Raw genomic sequence first — 21,926 nt, 5'->3', positions numbered from 1 at the left:
TTAAATTTTAAAGTTGAATATTTGAGATTATAAAATTGGAGCCTTAAAAAGGTCAGTAACTCATAACATTGACATTTTTTGAGCAATGACACGCAAAAAAAAATCCCACTAAAATTATTGGGGATCCAAAAGGGTCCTACTCATTAAAGTGTTAAAAAATAAATTATACTTTTTAGCACAATAATCTCGAGATCAGCTTCAGATCTGTCCGTCAATTCTAAGTTTTATTGTTTATGTTTTGTTTGTTCGTTTTAGGCCCTTCTTTTAAAAAACAGCTCAGTTTTTTTTATATGGCAAACACAAAATATGCAACATTTTCCCCAAAGAATATCTGAAAGTGGAATATTTAATGTGACGTAATTGGAGCCTTGAATAGGTCAATAATTCATAGTGACGTTGATTTTGATTAAATATTATTTTTTTAAAGAAAGAAACAGCCTACATGGCAGCTTTGTGTTATTTGAGTAAACATTGCAACATTTTCTTGTTACATTTCACCTGTTTGCTCTTTTATACCACGTTTTTTTTTTTTTATCGTACTAGAATGTGTCGTGGGGCCGTTAAAAAATGACCTGCGGGCCGCACTTTGGACACCCCTGGTTTAGAGGAAGGCAAGATTGTTTTATAAATATCTCTGCAATGCCTCCATTTAATTTAACATTTTCCAAAACTTATGCAGATCAGAAATACAATAAATAATGATAAAGAGGTAAATAGTACTTTGATTCCTTCAGGAGAGTTTCCTCAGCATAATTTAAACTCCAGCAGCAGTATACATAATTGAGATCAAATTTAAACAGTAAATAATGAGTATTAATGGAAATTAAATATAATAAAAATACAACAGTAAAAATAGAGAAACTATGCAGTAGTGACCATGTTATGAAAATGTATTGCACTGTTTTTTGTTGGTTTATTTCGGTAATATTGCTTTGCGTCCTTTGTCATCCTAGTACCCCCCCTCCTCCTCCCCCCAGAGAGGAGTTGTACAGTCTGATGGCGTGTGGGACAAAGGAGTTTCTTTTAGTCTATATTAGTCCTGAATTTGGGATGAAGCAGTCTAGCACTGAACAGGCTCCTCTGGCTTCTGATAACCGTATGCAGAGGGTGACTGGCATCATCCATGATGCTCCGGTATCAAAAGGTATCCAGAAAGAAGTCGATTTTGCATGATAGTTGCCATTAAGTGGTGTTTGATGCCATTCTAGTTAATTTTTGGAAAAAATGTAAGGAATTATCTCCACGTCAGTGTTTTCGTCAACGATGACGAAATCATTTCGTTGACGCCACTTTTTTTCATGACGACAACGAGACGGTGACGAGATAAACATGTCTTTCTGATGACGAAAACATGACGAGACGTGTGTGAGTTTGTTGAGACGAGAACGGACGAAAATGTTAGTGGTTAATCTGTCAGACGTTTAAAATGCATGAACACGTCAGACTCTTACTCACCAGGCAATGTACCGTGATGGCGGCGGCAGTTTCAACACAGGAGCTCGGTGGTCGCAAACGTAGAGACGACATATGGGTGTATTTTAAATATAACCCAGCAGATAATAAAATAGAGTGTATTGTGAAGGAAGACGGTGACAAATGTGGCCGCAAAATATGCGGAAAAAATACAACCTTAAAGGCCTACTGAAAGCCACTACTACCGACCACGCAGTCTGATAGTTTATATATCAATGATGAAATCTTAACATTGCAACACATGCCAATACGGCCGGGTTAACTTAGTGTCATTTTAAAATTCCCGCCACACTTCCGGTTGAAAAGCTCCTTTAGATATGATTTATGCACGTGACGTCACAAAATCCACGGAAGTGGTTGGACCCCATCGGACCCGATACAGAAACTTCTTGTTTTCTTCGACAAAATTCCACAGTATTCTGGACATCTGTGTTGGTGAATCTTTTGCAATTTGTTTAATGAACAATGGAGGCTGCAAAGAAGAACGTTGTAGGTGGGATCGATCGGTGTATTAGCGGCTAAGTACAATACTTACAGCAACACAACAAGGACTACTTACTACGCCTAGCCGATGCTTGCCGCCAAACCCACGGATGAAGTCCTTCGTCGCGCCGTCGATCACTGGAACGCAGGTGAGCACGGCTGTTGATGGGAAGATGAGGGCTGGCTGGCGTAGGTGGAGCGCTAATGTTTTTATCAAAGTTCTGTGAGGTCCGGTTGCTAAATTAGCCTTAGCGTCGTTAGCAACAGCATTGTTAAGCCTTACCAGGCTGAGAATTTTTAACCGTGTAGTTACATGTACATGGTTTAATAGTATTGTTGATCTTCTGTCTATCCTTCCAGTCAGGGGTTTATTTTTGTTTCTATCTGCATTTGAGAACGATGCTATCACGTTAGCTCAGTTGCTAAGTGTGTCACCGATGTATTGTGGAGATAAGTCACTTTTAAATGTCCATTTCGCGTGTTCGACTCTCATTTTCAAGAGGATATAGTATCCGAGGTGGTTTAAAATACAAATCCGTGATCCACAATAGAAAAAGGAGAGAGTGTGGAATCCAATGAGCCAGCTTGTACCTAAGTTACGGTCAGAGCGAAAAAAGATACGTCCATCACTGCCTCTCAAGTCCTTCACTGTAACGTTCCTCATCTACGAATCTTTCATCCTCGCTCAAATTAATGGGGTAATCGTCGCTTTGAATCCCTCGCTCCATTGTAAACAACGGGGAATTGTGAGGAATACTAGCTCCTGTGACGTCACGCTACTTCCGGTACAGGCAAGGCTTTTTTTTTTTATCAGCGAGCAAAAGTTGCGAACTTTATCGTCAATTTTCTCTACTAAATCCTTTCAGCAAAAATATGGCAATATCGCAAAATGATCAAGTATGACACACAGAATGGATCTGCTATTCCCGTTTAAATAAAAAAAATTCATTTCAGTAGGCCTTTAAGTGGCACCTTAAGGCTCGCCACAAGGATATTTTTTTGAAGGTAAGTTACAAATGCTGTTAACATAATCGATAAATGTCATAGTAAGCTAATACATTAGTACGTTTTCCACATACTCCTGGCGCAAATGGGCTGCTAACTTCAGGCTAATGTTAGCTTTTGTTACGCTAAAGTCAATTCATTATGTGTGTGTTACTTTAGCAGCATGTTTAGCCATGTTTACATTCAGTGACGGTGTGGTTATCTCTTTGCGAGTACGTTCTGTCAGCACGTAACTTGATATGTTAAACAGGTCGAGTTACTGTTATACGTAGAGTCTGCTAGCTTTAGCCTAAAAGCCACAAGTGACGTTGTGCAGCCCCAACCAGGACCTGTGCGTTTACAGTAAAGTTGGACACGCACGTGCGCACATACACAGTACAGAATGAAAGATCAGAAAGCTTTAGTACAGGGTCAGTTAATAAGCTATGTATTTTTGTTCTGCTTGTTTGATAGTTAAGACCAGGGGTCACCAACCTTTTTGAAACCAAGAGCTACTTCTTGGGTACTGATTAATGCGAAGGGCTACCAGTTTGATACACACTTAAATAAATTGCCAGAAATAGCCAATTTGCTCAATTTACCTTTAACTCTATGTTATTAATAATTTATATTTAGACTTAATTGAACGGTTTAAAAGAGGAGAAAACACGAAAAAAATGACAATTAAATTTTTAAACAGTTTATCTTCAATTTCGACTCTTTAAAATTCAAAATTCAACCAAAAAAAGGAGAAAAAATAGCTAATTCGAATCTTTTTGAAAAAATTAAAAAAATAATTTATGGGACATTAGTAATTTTTCCTGATTAATATTAATTTTAGAATTTTGATGATGTTTTGAATAGGTTAAAATCCAATCTACACTTTGTTAGAATATATAACAAATTGGACCAAGCTATATTTCTAACAAAGACAAATCATTATTTCTTCTAGATTTTCCAGAACAAAAATTTTAAGAAATTCAAAAGACTTTGAAATAAGATTTAAATTTCATTCTACAGATTTTGTAGATTTGCTAGAATGATTTTTTTGAATCATAATAAGTTTGAAGAAATATTTAACAAATATTCTTCGTCGAAAAAACAGAAGCTAAAATGAAGAATTAAATTAAAATGTATTCTTTACAATAAAAAAAATAAATTTACTTGAACATTGATATAAATTGTCAGGAAAGAAGAGGAAGGAATTTAAAAGGTAAAACGGTATATGTGCTTAAAAATCCTAAAATCATTTTTAGGGTTGTATTTTTTCTCTAAAATTGTCTCTGAAAGTTATAAGAAGCAAAGTAAAAAAAAAAATTGTGCATTTATTTAAACAAGTGAAGACCAAGTCTTTCAAATATTTTCTTGGATTTTCAAATTCTGAGTTTTGTCTCTTAGAATTAAAAATGTCAGGCAAAGCGAGACCAGCTTGCTAGTAAATAAATACAATTTAAAAAATAGAGGCAGCTCACTGGTAAGTGCTGCTATTTGAGCTATTTTTACAACAGGCCAGCGGGCTACTCATCTGGTCCTTACGGGCTACCTGGTGCCCGCGGGCACCGCGTTGGTGACCGCTGGTTAAGACCATACTATTTTCTTAACACTAGTATTTTGAGTATTTTTATGGTATACATTTGATTGTTTTGTATTCACCTGTAAATCTTTACAGGAGGTGTACGTTGTATACAGAGATAGAGTAATTGTATCCCTTCTTTTTTTTTAAAACCTTTGACTTTTCATCGACTAAAACTATCATATAAATGACTAAAATGTGACTAAAACTAATAAGCATTTTAGTCCAAAAGACTAAGACTAAGACTAAATGTAAGATGGTTGTCAAAAACAACATTGAATACTGTACATGTTTGCACTGTAGGACCCTGCAAAAGTGATCCCAGAACATGCACATTCACCAAACCGTTAACTTGGACTTTACCCTTGATTTTGCAGTTTCGTTCGCCAGCCTCCATGATGTAGCCTGGGTGACAGTCACACTTGTAGGAGCCCGGAGTATTTATACACAGTTGACTGCACACAGCAGAACCGGGATCGTCACACTCGTCAACGTCAGCGCAGGTGGTTGCATCAGCCAGGAGTCTGTAGCCCGTTGCACAGTGGCAATGCTGCAAAAGGCACACACATCAGAACAATTAAACCTACGTTTCAATGTCTTGTTTCAGTAAACGTTGCTACAAACATTGTGTTTAAGTTCTTGATAGGGTAGTGCAGCTGTGTTTAGAGTGCAACCAATGGGCCATTTTCGGTATACAAGTTGGCATATTCAAAACATATTATAGGGGCTGTTTGCAACTTGCTCAGTTACATTTATTTTAAAGCAAAAACAATCGGCTGGTTTGTGTTACCATTAGTGGTTTTACAAAACACGTGTTAACGGTCTAGACCTGGGGCCGTATTTATCAAGCTTCTTAGAATTACTCCTAAGAAGTCTGCTAAGAGTTGACTTATGAGTAAAGAAATTCTTCGCTGAAAGCTGCACTTAAAAGTTAGTTATCAAGCGTCTTACTCACACTTACAGCGAAGTGTAGGACTGAATCTTAAGTGTCACTCAGAGCTGAATTACGACATGTGCCGTGAACGGAATTTTAGGTGACGTCATTTCTGTGTCCATAGAAATGACCAATCACGGAAGGGAATCCCTGGTCTAAGAATAAAGAAATATCTTAGAAATATTTAAGTGGACAATGGGAGTGTATATTTTGACAACTACAAAATACAAAACAATATTGGCAATGAATCAAAAATAAGTTTCCTTTTCTTTCCTTTTTCTTTTCCAGATATCGAAGCATTGTGATGACCTTTAGTTCTGCTGTGAAAGCTCTGCTGCGTGATGTTGCTGATGAGATGACGCCCCTTATTAAATCTGTGATAAAAATAATACCCGCTCTGTCTAAACGACACCGTTTGATCAGCTGCTCGTCATCAAACAAAGCCAGGACATCCTTCCGCTCCCTGAACGTTCGCGCACGTCTCTCTCACCTCAGTGCCATCCCCCGCTGGCAACTCCTAACCACTTAGGACACCTCTGAAGGTCTCTTAAATATCGTGGAGACTTAAGAAAGTTGATAAATAGCTTTTATTCTCAAGTTTGAGAGTAGGACTACATTTCGCAAATTCTCAGGACTTAAGTGTAAAATGGCACTCTTAAGACGCTTGATAAGTACAGCCCCAGGGGTCCCCAACTTTTGTCTCGGGGGCTGCATGTAACAAACTTTGTAATTGTGAAAAATCTAGACCAGGAGTCCCCAGACAGCACATGCACACAAAAGCATGTCCAAGAGAAACAATGAACAATTTGTAGTCATGTTATGATGGAATATACATTCAATGACAGCTAGCACCAACTATTCAAATCGCTATTTGCACCATAGAAAATCGGGATATTCTGTGTAATAAACATTGGAAAGTTAGCGCTCTAGACATCTGTATATGTTGCAAACCTTTTGCAATTAGTACCTTGTTTTAACTTGAAAGCTGTTCCAAAAAAGGTCAGACAAACTGAAGCATGTTATCCCACATAACAGTTTGTGAGAGAGTTTAGAATTTTTGCGGATTTATTAAAAATAAAAACTAAGAAATCACAGGTACATAAGTATTCACAGCCTTTGCCATGAAGCTCAAAAGTGGGATCCGGGTGCATCCTGTTCCAACTGATCATCCTTAATGTTCCTACAACTTAATTGGAGTCCTCGGTGGTAAATTCAGTTGGTTGGAAAAGCGCACCCGGTGGGTCCCACACTTGACAGTGTACAGCGGAGCACAAACCAAGAATGAAGTCGAAGGAATTGTTTGTAGACCGAGACAGGATTATCTTTAAAAAAAGATCCCAATGAGCACAGTGGCCTACATCATCCGTAAACGGTAAGAGTTTGGAACCCCCAGGACTCTTTCTGAGGTTGGCTGGCCATCTAATTGGGGGAGATTGGCCCTGTCAGGGAGATTACCAAGAACCTTATGGTCATTCAGCATAAGGAGAACCTTCCAGAAGGCCAACCACATCTGCAGCAATCCTTCAATCAGGCCTGTATAGTAAAGTGGAAGCCATTTCTTCATACAAGTTTGCCAAAATGCACCTGAAAAACCTCAGACCATGCCAAACAATTCTAACTTAAAATTTTTTTTTTAAGGCAGCCGTCAGGAGACATTTATGGACACCCTTTGGAAAGAGGCTCTTAAAGTAATTTTTCTGCCAATCTTTTTTCAAGACTGTTCCTTACCGGACCATTTGGTGTGCTGAAGCAGCTCTGGGAGCAGCGGCTGATATCAGCTTCTGCACACTTGATCTGGCAGTTCCCATCCTCGTCTGAGCCGTCCGCACAGTTTCTAATTCCATTGCACACCAGGGATGGATCCACACACTCTAAACTGCCACATTGGAATTGATGAGGTAGACATGCCGGCAACTCACCTAGTACACAGATTTGACAAGTTTAGTGTAGACCTACATCATTCTTACCGACTTATTAGGGTCATGTTTCTTGATTTTGAAGGTTTTCCCCCCATAAACATATCAAAATATTTATAAGCACAATAAAAATATTTAATACAATCCAACACGACCAGGTCACCAATCAATAGTTAATTTATTCAGTAATATGAATCGTTTGGTAGAATTCTGCGAACAGGCACAAAGGCGGTGTTGACAAGCCCTAGAAACGGTAAGAATCAAAATTTACAGCAACTTACACTCAGTTTCATCACTTCCGTCATTACAATCTTTGGTACCGTCGCACTTCCAGGCCATAGGGATACATTCAGTCTTTGATGTGCATGACCACTGATAATCGCCACAAGTCAACGGCGCAGTTATAGGGCAATCCTGCGAGGGGAACAACGGATTACCCAATTGTCATACATTTCCTACTTGGGTTTTCTGATACAGTACCAAAATCTACTTGATTTTTTAAAATAAAACGAGACAACCCAAAAAATTTAATGTCTATCCATGCATCCATCTTCCGCTTATCCGAGGTCGGGTCACAGGGGAAGCAGCCTAAGCAGGGAAGCCCAGACTTCCCTCTTCCCAGCCATTTCCCATCCGGGAGACAGTCTTTCCAACGTGTCCTGCGTCTTCCCCGTGGCCTCCTACCAGTCGGACGTGCCCGAAACACCTCCCTAGGAAGGCGTTCGGGTGGCATCCTGACCAGATGCCCAACTCCTCTCGATATGGAGGAGCAGCGGCTTTAGTTAGAGCTCCTCCCGGATGACAGAGCTTCTCCCCCTATCTCTAAGGGAGAGCCCCGCCACCCAGCGGAGGAAGCTCATTTCGGTCGCTTGTACCTGTGATCTTGTCTTTTCGGTCATAACACAAAGCTTGTGACCATAGGTGAGGATGGGAATGTAGCTCAACCGGTAAATTGAGAGCTTTGCCTTCCGGCTCAGTTCCTTCACCACAACGGATCGATACAGCGTCCGCATTACTGAAGATGCCGCACCGATCCGCCTGTCGATCTCACGATCCACTCTTCCCTCACTCGTGAACAAGCCTCCAAGGTACTTGAACTCCTCCACTTGGGGCAAGATCTCCCCAACCCGGAGATGGCACTCCCTTTTCTGGGAGAGAACCATTGACTTTGACTTGGAGGTGCTGATTCTCATCCCAGTCTCTTCACACTCTGCTGCGAACCGATCCAGTGAGAGCTGAAGATCTTGGCCAGATGAAGCCATCAGGACCACATCTGCAAAAAGCAGAGACCTAATCCTGCAGCCACCAAACCGGATACCCTCAACACCTTGACTGCACCTAGAAATTCTGTCCATAAAAGTTATGAACAGAATCGGTGACAAAGGGCAGCCTTGGCGGATTCCAACCCTCACTGGAAACGGGTCCGACTTACTGCCGGCAATGCGGACCAAGCTCTGACACTGATCATACAGGATTTAATGTCTAATAGCACACTAATGTACAATGGTTTGAAAGCTCACATCAATTGTTGAACCACTTAGCATGTTAAAAACATTTGAATGCAGGTTTTGTTCATTTGGCAACACAATAAGTATAAAATACTACCTTTTCATCAGTGCCATCTTTGCAGTCCTGTTCTCCATCGCAGACCCACTCCTGCACCAGGCACTCCTTGCTCTGAGGGCAGCGTTGCTTGGTTATACAGACTGGCGCTTTGATGCATCCTTCTTCATCCGAACGATCCCAGCAGTCAGGGTGGCCATCACAGTGCATTGAGGCTGTTAAACACTGACCACTGGCGCACCTGAACTCACTTGCACTGCAGTCTTTAAGTTCTACACACAGGAAAACCTCATTCAAAAAAGAATGATTGTGTACCTTGTTTTTAAAACGCACTAAACATACCACAGTCTGACTCGTCGCTGCCATCCCCGCAGTCCGTCTCGCCATCACAAAGGAAGCTTTTAGGAATGCAGCGGCTCCCACCGTCACACTGATGAGCGCAGCCTTCCACATACTTTGCACACCCTTGTTCATCGGAGCGGTCCTGACACTGAGGCACGCCGTCACACACCTGGTTCTTTTCGATACACTTTTTACCATGGGCACACTGGAACTGGTCTGGAGAGAAAAATGTTCCAACTTTATCCACAAATGAAGTTTGCATCGCTTTCATCCATTCCAATGTATTCTACTTAACACTTTCGCTTTGATCCGCAGTCCCTCAGTCTATGCAATATCCCCTCAGTACAGGGATTACCAAAAACTATCAACTCCGTCCATCTTCTACCGCTTGTCCCTCTCAGGATCCCGGGGGGTGGCTGTAGCCTATCCCAGCTGCATCCGGGCAGAAGGCGGGTACACTAACTAACCACGTTAAACCCAGATTCCGATCTAACAAAGGTCTTAACTCATTCTCCTTCTATGCCACATCAATATGGAATGCACTCCCAACAGGTGTAAAAGAAAGGGCATCTCTATCCTCCTTCAAAACTGCACTAAAAGAACACCTCCAGGCAACTTCAACCCTAAACTAACACCCTCCCCTACACATCCTACCTCCCCGGATTGTAAATAATCAAATATACATATTCTTATGCTTTCTGATCTCTCTCACTATGTCCACTACTTGCTGTACATATCCTACCAAGTCAGTCCTACACTGTTCCAATGTCCATTTCTCTGATGATGCAATTGTTGATGACTGAAGTGTTGATATCAACCAAACCTATGGTCATCCATAATACGCTGATAGGCAGAAGTTTTTATTCACCTGATAAGTCGGATGCGTCTTAACCTCCGCCGAACCCCTGAGGCCGACTCACCGAACCCCTAGGGTCCGATCGAACCCAGGTTAAGAACCACTGGTCTAGTATCACCAACTTGGATTTTAGCAAAGTTCCCCAGGAGTAGTTAAAGTACGAGACCTAGTTTTTGCCCTAAAAAAAGGTTCAGTTCCAACCAAGTGTTTCTTTTCAAACATTGATTCACTGTAAAAGTTTATGAAATTTAAAATGTTACTCTTTGAACTTTGGTAGGTTTTCGTGCATGTTAAAGCCCTATAGAATGTGAGGGAATGGAGAATAAACATTACTGTTTCATTCAGGCCTTTGCATTGCAACCACCCAGTGCTTGGCTCCCAATTAAAATGCATCAAAGATACAATTGGGTGCAGCTTAGCTTGCTTAAACTGCAAAAACTGAAACCTAAGTAAGATGAAATATCTCAAATAAGGGTGATATTTGCTTATTTTCTGTCTGATAAGATAATTCTTCTCACGAAGCAGATTTTATGTTAGAGTGTTTTACTTGTTTTAAGGGTTATGGTCCGAAATTATGTCAGTAAGATATTACAGCTTGTTGCTGAGATTTGATGACCTATATTGAGTAAAACATGCTTGAAACTAGAATATCAACTGTTGCAAAGCTGTGTCATTAACACTCATAAGTATAAAACTACTTTTTCAAAGTAATAATTTCTTATTTCAAGCATAAAAGTGACAATTGTGTCTCATAATTAAAACAGATGACAGCCAAATGGACTTTGCTGTTTTATTTTCAATGAAACAATAGAAAATACGTACTGATAGTAGTACAGTTGGCACAGTACAGTAAACTGACAGTTGATATTTAAACATTTAACATGTGGCTGTATTATATGTGCACTAATTGACTGAAAGAGCACGCACTTGACGCGATGATGTCATGTTATCCATGGAAAAATGCATTTTTAGACCATATGATTTGCCTGAGCGGCTAGGAGACCCCGAGAGTAACAAGCGCTTGCCTTGTCTTTCCATTAAGAACAATAAATTAGTTTTTAGTATAAGTTTGCTGGTTTCAAGAAATGTAAAGCCGAGCGCATATCATGTCAAGATAATGGCACTAGCATTTACTTCATTTAAGAATATTTTTCAACATATTGAGCAAAAAGGTCTCTTTTTCTACTAAGAAAAGTGCACTTAGTGAGAATATACTTATTTTAAGGTATTTTGGGGTTCATTGAAGTTAGCTAATTTTACTTGTTTTGGAAAGTCTTGACAAGCCAAATTTTCTTGTTCTATTGGCAGATAATTTTGCTTAGTTCAAATAAAATACCCCTCATTTTTGTATTTTTTCTTGTTTTTGAACACTGACTTTTTGCAGTGTATAAAACCAAGCTCGTTCATTTTCTCCAAACCTCAGCTATTCTGACGGGGGAACCACCAGGTATAGGAAGGAATATACCCGCCAGAGAACAAACTATTACCCCGTTCACAGGTGGATGAGCATTCCATCTCATCGGATCCATCTTTGCAGTCATCTTCTCCATCACACACGTGGTTGAAGAGGACACACCCTACGTTGTCTTTGCAGGCTTTGAAGCCCAAAGTGCACCTAGGTTCAGAACCCCCGATCCTAACCGGAGGCGCGGTGGCTAAACCATTGTCTTCGTCTCCATTCACATTCTGGTCCTCTGTTGACAAAATATCGACGGGTAAAAGGTTTGGCTTCAAGTGAGCACACTTAAGCTCAACTCACCGCAGTTTTCCTCATCCGTTCCGTCCAAACAGTCCCTTTCACCGTCACATAGCAAGGTTGCGGGTAAGCAGCGGTTTTTGTTGTCGCAGTGGTGAACGCACCCCACGGGTTTTTCCGAACAATTCCACTCATCAGACAGGTCCTGGCACTGAGGTACGCCGTCACACACCTCACCCTTATTTATGCACTTCTTCCCATGGGCACACTGAAATTGATCTGAAAGCGGGTAACATGTCATTTTAATAGTTAGTTTATTATTCTTCGGGCAATGGTCAACAAAATAAACAGTTGTACATTCATAGATTGAAAATGTTGCAGACCGAAAGGGTTTAGGCCAGGGTGTCCAAAGTGTGGCCCGGAGGCCATTTGCGGCCCGCAGCTCATGTTTTACCGGCCCGCGGCACATCATTCTAAAAAAACTTTTTTTTTTTTTTTTTTAAACATTAAAACATGTAATAAAAGAGCAAATAGGTGAAATGCAACGAGAAAAAAAGTTGCATTGTTGACTCTAAAAACACAATTTTTTTAAATAATAATGAGTCAAAATCAATGTTGCTATGAATTATTGACTGATTTAAAGACAAAAAGGACACAAAACAAAAGACGAAAAATATGAAAATTTACAAAAATACATACAAATTATATGCTAATACTAATTATACTAATTATATTAATTATACTAATTATATTGATTGTTATTATAAATATACTATATTAATTACACTATTTAAGTGTTAAAGTAAAAAAAAAAAATACAAAAAAAAGCATGACCATTTTATGAGTGGGGCACTTTTGGATCCCCAAAACTTTTAGTGGAATTAAAAAACACCTGTCTCTGATAAAATAATAAATTCAAATCAATGTTGCTATGAATTATTGACTGATTTGAGGACAAAAAGGACACAAAAACAAACAAAAAAAACAAAAAATATGAAAATTATTTTAAAAAATACATACAAATTATATGCTAATACTAATTATACTAATTATTATATTGATTGTTATTATAAATAAACTATATTAGTTCTATTTAAGTGTTGAATGTAAAAAAAAAATTACAAAAAAAAGCATGACCATTTTATGAGTGGGGCACTTTTGGATCCCCAAAACTTTTAGTGGAATTAAAAAACACCTGTCTCTGCTAAAATAATAATAAATTCAAATCAATGTTGCTATGAATTATTGACTGATTTAAGGACAAAAACAAACAAAGACAAAAAATATGAAAATTATGCTAATACTAATTATACTAATTATTATATTGATTATTATAAATAAACTATATTAGTTACACTATTTAAGTGTTGAATGTAAAAAAAAAAAATTACAAAAAAAAGCATGACCATTTTATGAGTGGGGCACTTTTGGATCCCCAAAACTTTTAGTGGAATTAAAAAACACCGTCTCTGCTAAAATAATAATAAATTCATATCAATGTTGCTATGAATTGATTGATTTAAGGACAAAAAGGACACAAAAACAAACAAAAGACAAAAAATATGAACATTTTAAAAAATACATACAAATTATTATATTGATTGTTATTATAAATATACTATATTACACTATTTAAGTGTTGAATGTTTAAAAAAAATTTTTAAAAAAAAAGAATGACCATTTTATGAGTGGGGCACTTTTGGATCCCCAAAACTTTTAGTGGAATTAAAAAACACCTGTCTCTGCTAAAATAATAATAAATTCAAATCAATGTTGCTATGAATTATTGACTGATTTAAGGACAAAAAGGACACAAAAACAAACAAAAAAAGACAAAATATGAAAATTTAAAAAAATATATACAAATGATATGCTAATACTAATTATTATATTGATTATTATAAATAAACTATATTGATTACACTATTTAAGTGTTGAATGTAAAAAAAAAATTACAAAAAAAAGAATGACCATTTTATGAGTGGGGCACTTTTGGATCCCCAAAACTTTTAGTGGAATTAAAAAACACCTGTCTCTGCTAAAATAATAATAATAATAATAAATTCAAATCAATGTTGCTATGAATTACTGACTGATTTAAGGACAAAAAGGACACAAAAACAAACAAAAAAAGACAAAAAATATGAACATTTTAAAAAAATACATACAAATTATATGCTAATACTAATTATTATATTAATTGTTATTATAAATATACTATATTAATTACACTATTTAAGTGTTGAATGTAAAAAAAAAAAATTACAAAAAAAAGCACGACCATTTTATGAGTGGGGCACTTTTGGATCCCCAAAACTTTTAGTGGAATTAAAAAACACCTGTCTCTGCTAAAATAATAAATTCAAATCAATGTTGCTATGAATTATTGACTGATTTAAGGACAAAAGGACACAAAAACAAACAAGACAAAAAATATGAACATTTTAAAAAATACAAATTATATGCTAATACTAATTATTATATTGATTGTTATTATAAATATACTATATTAATTACACTATTTAAGTGTTGAATGTAAAAAAAAATTACAAAAAAAAGAATGACCATTTTATGAGTGGGGCACTTTTGGATCCCCAAAACTTTTAGTGGAATTAAAAAAACACCTGTCTCTGCTAAAATAATAATAATAAATTCAAATCAATGTTGCTATGAATTATTGACTGATTTAAGGACAAAAACAAACAAAGACAAAAAATGGGAAAATTATATGCTAATACTAATTATACTAATTATTATATTGATTATTATAAATAAACTATATTAGTTACACTATTTAAGTGTTGAATGTAAAAAAAAAAATTACAAAAAAAAGCATGACCATTTTATGAGTGGGGCACTTTTGGATCCCCAAAACTTTGTGGAATTAAAAAACACCTGTCTCTACTAAAAAAAAAAAAATAGTAAATTCAAATCAATTTTGCTATGAATTATTGACCTATTTAGGGATCAAATTACTTCACATCAAATATTCAACTTTGAAAATCTTTGTGGGAAAAATATTGTATATTTTTTCCCCAAAAAAATTGGGTGACTTATTTTTAACCTTTTTTAAGACTGAAACCCTTCTGGGTCCCTAGGACCTAACTTGAGTTGACCCCAAAGGTTAAAAAAAAAAAGTGTATATTGTATTGGTTTTGAAAATGAAGAAAATATCAAAATGGCCCCTGCGTGCTTTGATTTTTCAGTGTGCGGCCCTCAGTGGAAAAAGTTTGGACACCCCCGGTTTAGGCTGAAGTTGAACACTTATTGCGGCTAACCCTATAAACAATGTCAAGTACAAGATGGACTTCTGAAAATTATGAACATTATAAATAAACATTATACACAACATAAACAGTTAAATTATATACACAGTAAAGGCATGTGAAATATCCTTGTACACATTAAACCTTTGCACAAGTTATATACTATATACATATAATACAATCACATACCAATTTGTTAGTTTTGTCCACATATGTAATTTACTGGTGCTTGCCAGCCCTTTACCAAAATGATCAATTCACATGTTGGCAATGAATCAGTGCATTACTACACTGCAAAAAGTCAGTGTTCCAAAACAAGAAAAAAAAAAATACAAAAATGAGGGGTATTTTACTCGAACTGAGCAAAATTATCTGCCAATAGAACAAGAAAATTCAGCTTTTCAGGACTTTCCAAAACAAGTAAAATTAGCTAATTTCAATTAACCCAAAAATAGCTTAAAATAAGTATATTCTCACTAACAACAAGTGCACTTTTCTTGGTAGAAAAAAAAGACCTTTTTGCTCAATATGTTGAAAAATATTCTTAAATGAAGTAAATGCTAGTGCCATTATCTTGACATAATGATATGCGCTCGGCATTACATTTCTTAAAACCAGCAAACTTATACTAAAAACTCATTTATTGTTCTTAATGGAAAGGCAATTGCTTGTTACATTGCAAAAAGTCAGTGTTCAAAAACAAGAAAAAAAAAAATTACAAAAATGAGGGGTATTTTATTTGAACTAAGCAAAATTCTGCCAATAGAACAAGAAAATTCGGCTTTTCAGGACTTTCCAAAACAACTAAAATTAGCTAACCTCAATGAACCCAAAAATACCTTAAAATAAGTATATTCTCACTAACAAGTGCACTTTTCTTGGTAGAAAAAAATGACACCTTCTGCTCAATATGTTGAAAAATATTCTTAAATGAAGTAAATGCTAGTGCCATTATCTTGACATAATGATATGTGCTTGGCATTACATTTCTTGAAACCAGCAAACTTATACTAAAAACTAATTTATTGTTGTTAATGGAAAGGCAACCGCTTGTTACATTGCAAAAAGTCAGTGTTCAAAAACAAGAAAAAAAAAAATACAAAAATTAGGGGTATTTTATTTGAACTAAGCAAAATTATCTGCCAATAGAACAAGAAAATTCAGCTTTTTAGGACTTTCCAAAACAAGTAAAATTAGCTAATTTCAATGAACCCAAAAATAGCTTAAAATAAGTATATTCTCACTAATAACAAGTGCACTTTTCTTGGTAGAAAAAAAATGACACCTTTTGCTCAATATGTTGAAAAATATTCTTAAATGAAGTAAATGCTAGTGCCATTATCTTGACATAATGATATGCGCTCGGCATTACATTTCTTGAAACAAGCAAACTTATACTAAAAACTAATTTATTGTTCTTAATGGAAAGGCAATCGCTTCTTACACTGCAAAAAGTCAGTGTTCAAAAACAAGAAAAAAAAATACAAAAATGAGGGGTATTTTACTCGAACTAAGCAAAATTATCTGCCGATAGAACAAGAAAATTCAGCTTTTTAGGACTTTCCAAAACAAGTAAAATTAGCTAATTTCAATGAACCCAAAAATAGCTTAAAATAAGTATATTCTCACTAATAACAAGTGCACTTTTCTTGGTAGAAAAAAAATGACACCTTTTGCTCAATATGTTGAAAAATATTCTTAAATGAAGTAAATGCTAGTGCCATTATCTTGACATAAACCAGTAAACTTATACTAAAAACTAATTTATTGTTCTTAATGGAAAGGCAACAAGGCAACCGCTTGTTACTCTCGGGGTCTCCTAGCCGCTCAGGCAAATCATATTGTCTAAAAATGCATTTTTCCATGGATAACATGACATCGCGCCAAGTGCGTGCTCTTTCAGTCAATTAGTGCGCATATATACAGCCCGGCCCCCGGCCAAAATTTATTTATTGTAGTTTTGAAGAATTTATCTGAATGTGCATGAACTATTTGTTCAAAATTGTTTGAAATGTCACATGTTAAATGTTTAAATATCAACTAAGTGCGTATTTCAATTGTTTAATTGGAAATAAAACAGCAAAGTCCATTTGGCTGTCATCGGTTTTAATTATGAGACACATTTGTGTCAAAATCATGATTTTTTTTTTATGCTTGAAATAAGAAATTATTACTTTAAAAAAGTAGTTTTATACTTGTGAGTGTTGATGACACAGCTTTGCAACAGTTGATATTCTAGTTTCAAGCATGTTTTACTCAATATAGGTCATCAAATCTCAGCAACAAGCTGTAATATCTTACTGAGATCATTTAGGACCAAAACCCTTAAAACAAGTAAAACACTCTACCATAAAATCTGCTTAGTGAGAAGAATTATCTTATCAGACGGAAAATAAGCAAATATCACCCTTATTTGAGATATTTCATCTTACTTAGACTTCAGTTTTTGCAGTGTATCCAATGAAGAAGTAAAAAAGCTATATTCAAGAGAGCAGTACCGTCATTGCAATATAGTTCACAATCCTCTTCATCGGATTCATCACTGCAGTCAGGCTCCCCATCACACACATGGCTGCGGGACACACACTCCGAGCCATCACTGCAGAACACGAACCCTCTGTTGCACTTTGAGGGATTGCTTTCAGATGAAACTACTAAAACAAAAAACAAGCGATTATGCATTAAAGTCAAACAAAACTCAACTGACATCGACATTCCTGGACTTTTTCAATCTCACCTTCTTGCAAGGAGCCTGTGAACTGCAACAACACTGCACAAAGACATAAATATACAGCCATCACAACATTTAAAATAAAACCGGCCAGACCCTTGCGCACACCACACAGAAGGGTTTTATAATGGGTGCAGGTGATTGCAATGCACCCTAATTAAGGACACAGGTGAGGGGAGGAGCTAAAATAGTATGACGTCATTATTATTTATATATGATGTTTATTTGTGTTAAAATACACTTTGGGTTCAAGTCTTCATTTAAATAACTTGACTTGTTTTTATTTGCTTTTGATTTCTCAAAAAACAACAACTGGTCTTTGTTTAATCGTTCTATTCCATTACTTCTCGGCCATCTAAACCAGTGGACCCCAGCCACCGGGCCACGGCCCGGTACCGGTCCGCGGACCGATTGGTACCGGGCCGCACAAAAAATTAAAAAAAAAAAAAAAAAAATTTTTTTATTTTATTTTTTTTAATGAAATCAACATAAAAAACACAATATATACATTATATATCAATATAGGTCAATACAGTATGCAGGGATACAGTCCGTAAGCACACATGATTGTATTTATTTATGTAAAAAAAAAAAAAAAAATGTTTTTTTTTTTTTTTTTTGATTTTTGATTTTGATAATATTCATTTTTGTCTTACTACTTTTAGATTGTTCCGTGTCATGTTTGTGTGTCCTCAATTGCTCTCAATTGCTCTGTTTATTGCTATTCTGAATGTTGCTGGGTCGGGTTTTGTTTTGAAATGGTATTGAATTATTATGGTATTGTTGTGTATTGTTTTCATTAAAAAAAAAATTTAAAAAATAGTTTTTAAAATTGAGAATTTTGTTAGATTGAAAAAAAATCGATTCTGAATCGAATCGTGACCCCAAGAATCGATTTTGAATCGAGTCGTGGGACACCCAAAGATTCACAGCCCTAGTAAAATTCCTTTAAAAAAATGTTTTTCATACAGTGGCTGCAGTGCCCTCTGCTGGTTGTTCAGGGGAGTGTGTAGGTCACATTTATTTGTGCATCTGGTTTGTGGGAGGAATGTCTCACCGACACAAAAGCAAAAAAAAGCGATCCGCATATGCAAATTCAATACGAATACAAAATCACGCATATTTATATTCAAATCTCAAAAATATATTTACAAATTATTTATACAAATTATTGATTTATTTGTATGTCACATTTTTATATTTGTAAACTTTATTTCTATATATTTTCAAATCTCAAAAATATATTTACAAATACGAGTTTATTTATATAAATTATTCATTTATTTGTATATCACATTTGTATTTGTATATTTATTAATATATGCATATGTATTAATATAATATTGATACATATATATCAATCAATCAATCAATCAATCAATGTTTATTTATATAGCCCTAAATCACAAGTGTCTCAAAGGGCTGTACAAGCCACAACGACATCCTCGGTGTCGAGTGGGTCTGACATAATATTGTGAAAGTCCAACACATCAGCGAAAATCCAGTCCATGGTGGGGCCAGCAGGAACCATCCCGAGCGGAGACGGGTCAGCAGCGTAGAGATGTCCCCATCCGATGGACAGGCTAGCGGTCCACCCCGGAGCAGAGTAGAAAAGAAAAGAAAATAAACGGCAGATCAACTGGTCTAAAAAGGGGGTCTATTTAAAGGCTAGAGTATACAAATGAGTTTTAAGATGAGACTTAAATGCTTCTACTGAGGTAGAATCTCTAACTTTTACCGGGAGGGCATTCCATAGTACTGGAGCCCGAACAGAAAACGCTCTATAGCCCGCAGACTTTTTTTGGGCTCTGGGAATCACTAATAAGCCGGAGTTCTTTGAACGCAGATTTCTTGCCGGGACATATGGTACAATACAATCGGTATAAGTTGATGTGAGACAATTCTACTTCCATATAAATCCAAATAGCACATCTTTAAAACTAGAGCACAAATTTGTTATGAATATTGTCGAGATAAATCTATACTGTTTTTTTTTTGTTTTTGTTTTTTGAATTTTATAAACCTTTATTTATAAATTGCAACATTTACAAACAATCGAGAAATAATAATATTCAAAATAAGTACAAAAACAGTACAAAACAGCGCCAGGGGGTTGTAAATTCAATAAAGTAACTAAAATAGAATGCAATATATATATATATGTATATATATATATATATATATATATATATATATATATATATATATATATATATATATATATATATATATATATATATATATATATATATATATATATATATATATATATATATATATATATATATATATATATATATATATATATATATATGTATATATATAAAACAGAGTGCAAAGCCATAGGCTCACACAAGTTCAGTAAATAATTAAAATTTGGAACACAGCATTATAGTTTTCACAGCTTTTTGTTTGTTATAGGCAGAGAGTGTTTTAACGTAGAGTTCTAATTCTTTTTTTAAGGCACAAAAAACAGGTCGGGTACTGACAAACTTACATTTATGAATATAAAACTTAGCCAATAGTAGAATGAGGTTGCAAGGGTAAAATTAATTTTCAATTTTTTTTTCATACAGTGTAAATCCAAATATCACATCTTTAAAACAAAAGCACAACTTTGTCATGAATACTGTGGAGATAAATCCATACTGGTTTTTTTTTAATTTTTTTTTTTAATTTTATAAACCTTTATTTATAAATTGCAACATTTACAAACAATTGAGAAATAATAATAATCAAAATAAGTACAAAATAAGTACAAAAACAGTACAAAACAGTGCCAGGGGGTTGTAAACTCAATAAAGTAACTAAAATAGAATGCAATATATATATATATATATATATATATATATATATATATATATATATATATATATATATATATATATATATATATATATATATATATATATATATATATGTATATATGTATATATATATATATATATATATATATATATATATATATATATATATATATATATATATATATATATATATATATATATATATGTATATATATATATATATATATATATATATATATATATATATATATATATATATATATATATATATATATATATATATATATATATATATATATATATATATATATATATATAAACAGAGTGCAGAGTTCTAATTTTTTATTTTAACTGTTGTTGTCTTAATTGTTCTAAAGATGTGCTATTTGGATTCATATGGAAGTAGAATTGTCTCACATCAACTTATATGTATATATATATATATATATATATATATATATATATATATATATATATATATATATATATATATATATATATATATATATATATATATATATATATATATATATGTATATATATATATATATATATATATATATATATATATATATCAATATGATATTAATACATATGCATATATTAATAAATATACAAATACAAATGTGATATACAAATAAATAAATAACTTGTATAAATAAACGCGTATTTGTAAATTTACTTTTGAGATTTGAAAATATATACAAATAAAATGTATAAATATAAAAATGTGACATATAAATAAATCAAGAATTTATCAAAATAAAGGTGTATTTTGTAAATATATTTTTGAGATTTTACTATAAATATGCTTGATTTTGTATTTGTATTTGTATTGAATAACTATATGTGGATCGCTTTTTTGTAGAGGTGATAAATGCGTTAAAATGTAATATCGGAAATTATCGGTATCGGTTTTGTTATTATCGGTATAGTTTTTTTGTTTGTTTGTTTCTTTTATTAAATCAACATAAAAAACACAAGATACACTTACAATTAGTGCACCAACTCAAAAAACCTCCCTCCCCCATTCACACTCATTCACACAAAAGGGTTGTTTCTTTCTGTTATTAATATTCTGGTTCCTACATTATATATCAATATATATCAATACAGTCTGCAAGGGATACAGTCCGTAAGCACACATGATTGTGCGTGCTGCTGGTCCACTAATAGTACTAACCTTTAACAGTTAATTTTACTCATTTTCATTCATTACTAGTTTCTATGTAACTGTGTTTGTATTGTTTTACTTTATTTTTTATTCAATAATTTTTTTTTTATTTATTTATCTTATTTTAT

At 34.6% G+C, this 21,926-nt stretch overlaps 1 protein-coding gene across 2 annotated transcripts in view; it reads right to left on the bottom strand.

Annotated features, from left to right (window-relative positions):
• Positions 1–17,979, bottom strand: part of lrp13 (low-density lipoprotein receptor related-protein 13) — a 31,032-nt gene extending 13,053 nt beyond the window's left edge. Inside the window, exons 1-9 of one of the 2 annotated variants that reach the window (XM_062051573.1) lie at positions 17,824–17,979; positions 17,585–17,740; positions 11,884–12,099; positions 11,612–11,818; positions 9,269–9,484; positions 8,969–9,198; positions 7,645–7,777; positions 7,176–7,366; positions 4,877–5,063 (exon numbers count right to left, since the gene is read on the bottom strand). In XM_062051573.1, the coding sequence (XP_061907557.1) occupies positions 4,877–5,063; positions 7,176–7,366; positions 7,645–7,777; positions 8,969–9,198; positions 9,269–9,484; positions 11,612–11,818; positions 11,884–12,099; positions 17,585–17,740; positions 17,824–17,884 (1,597 nt within the window). In that variant the 5' untranslated portion in view covers positions 17,885–17,979. The remainder of the gene's footprint in view (positions 1–4,876; positions 5,064–7,175; positions 7,367–7,644; positions 7,778–8,968; positions 9,199–9,268; positions 9,485–11,611; positions 11,819–11,883; positions 12,100–17,584; positions 17,741–17,823) is intronic. The other variant, XM_062051574.1, reaches the window with a different exon arrangement.
• Positions 17,980–21,926: the final 3,947 nt, after the last annotated feature.

The sequence above is a fragment of the Entelurus aequoreus genome, linkage group LG06 (assembly GCF_033978785.1).
Source record: "Entelurus aequoreus isolate RoL-2023_Sb linkage group LG06, RoL_Eaeq_v1.1, whole genome shotgun sequence".
Taxonomy (NCBI): domain Eukaryota; kingdom Metazoa; phylum Chordata; class Actinopteri; order Syngnathiformes; family Syngnathidae; genus Entelurus; species Entelurus aequoreus.
The sequence above is the reverse complement of the archived record's forward strand: the minus strand, read 5'-3'. Positions and strand labels throughout refer to the sequence as shown.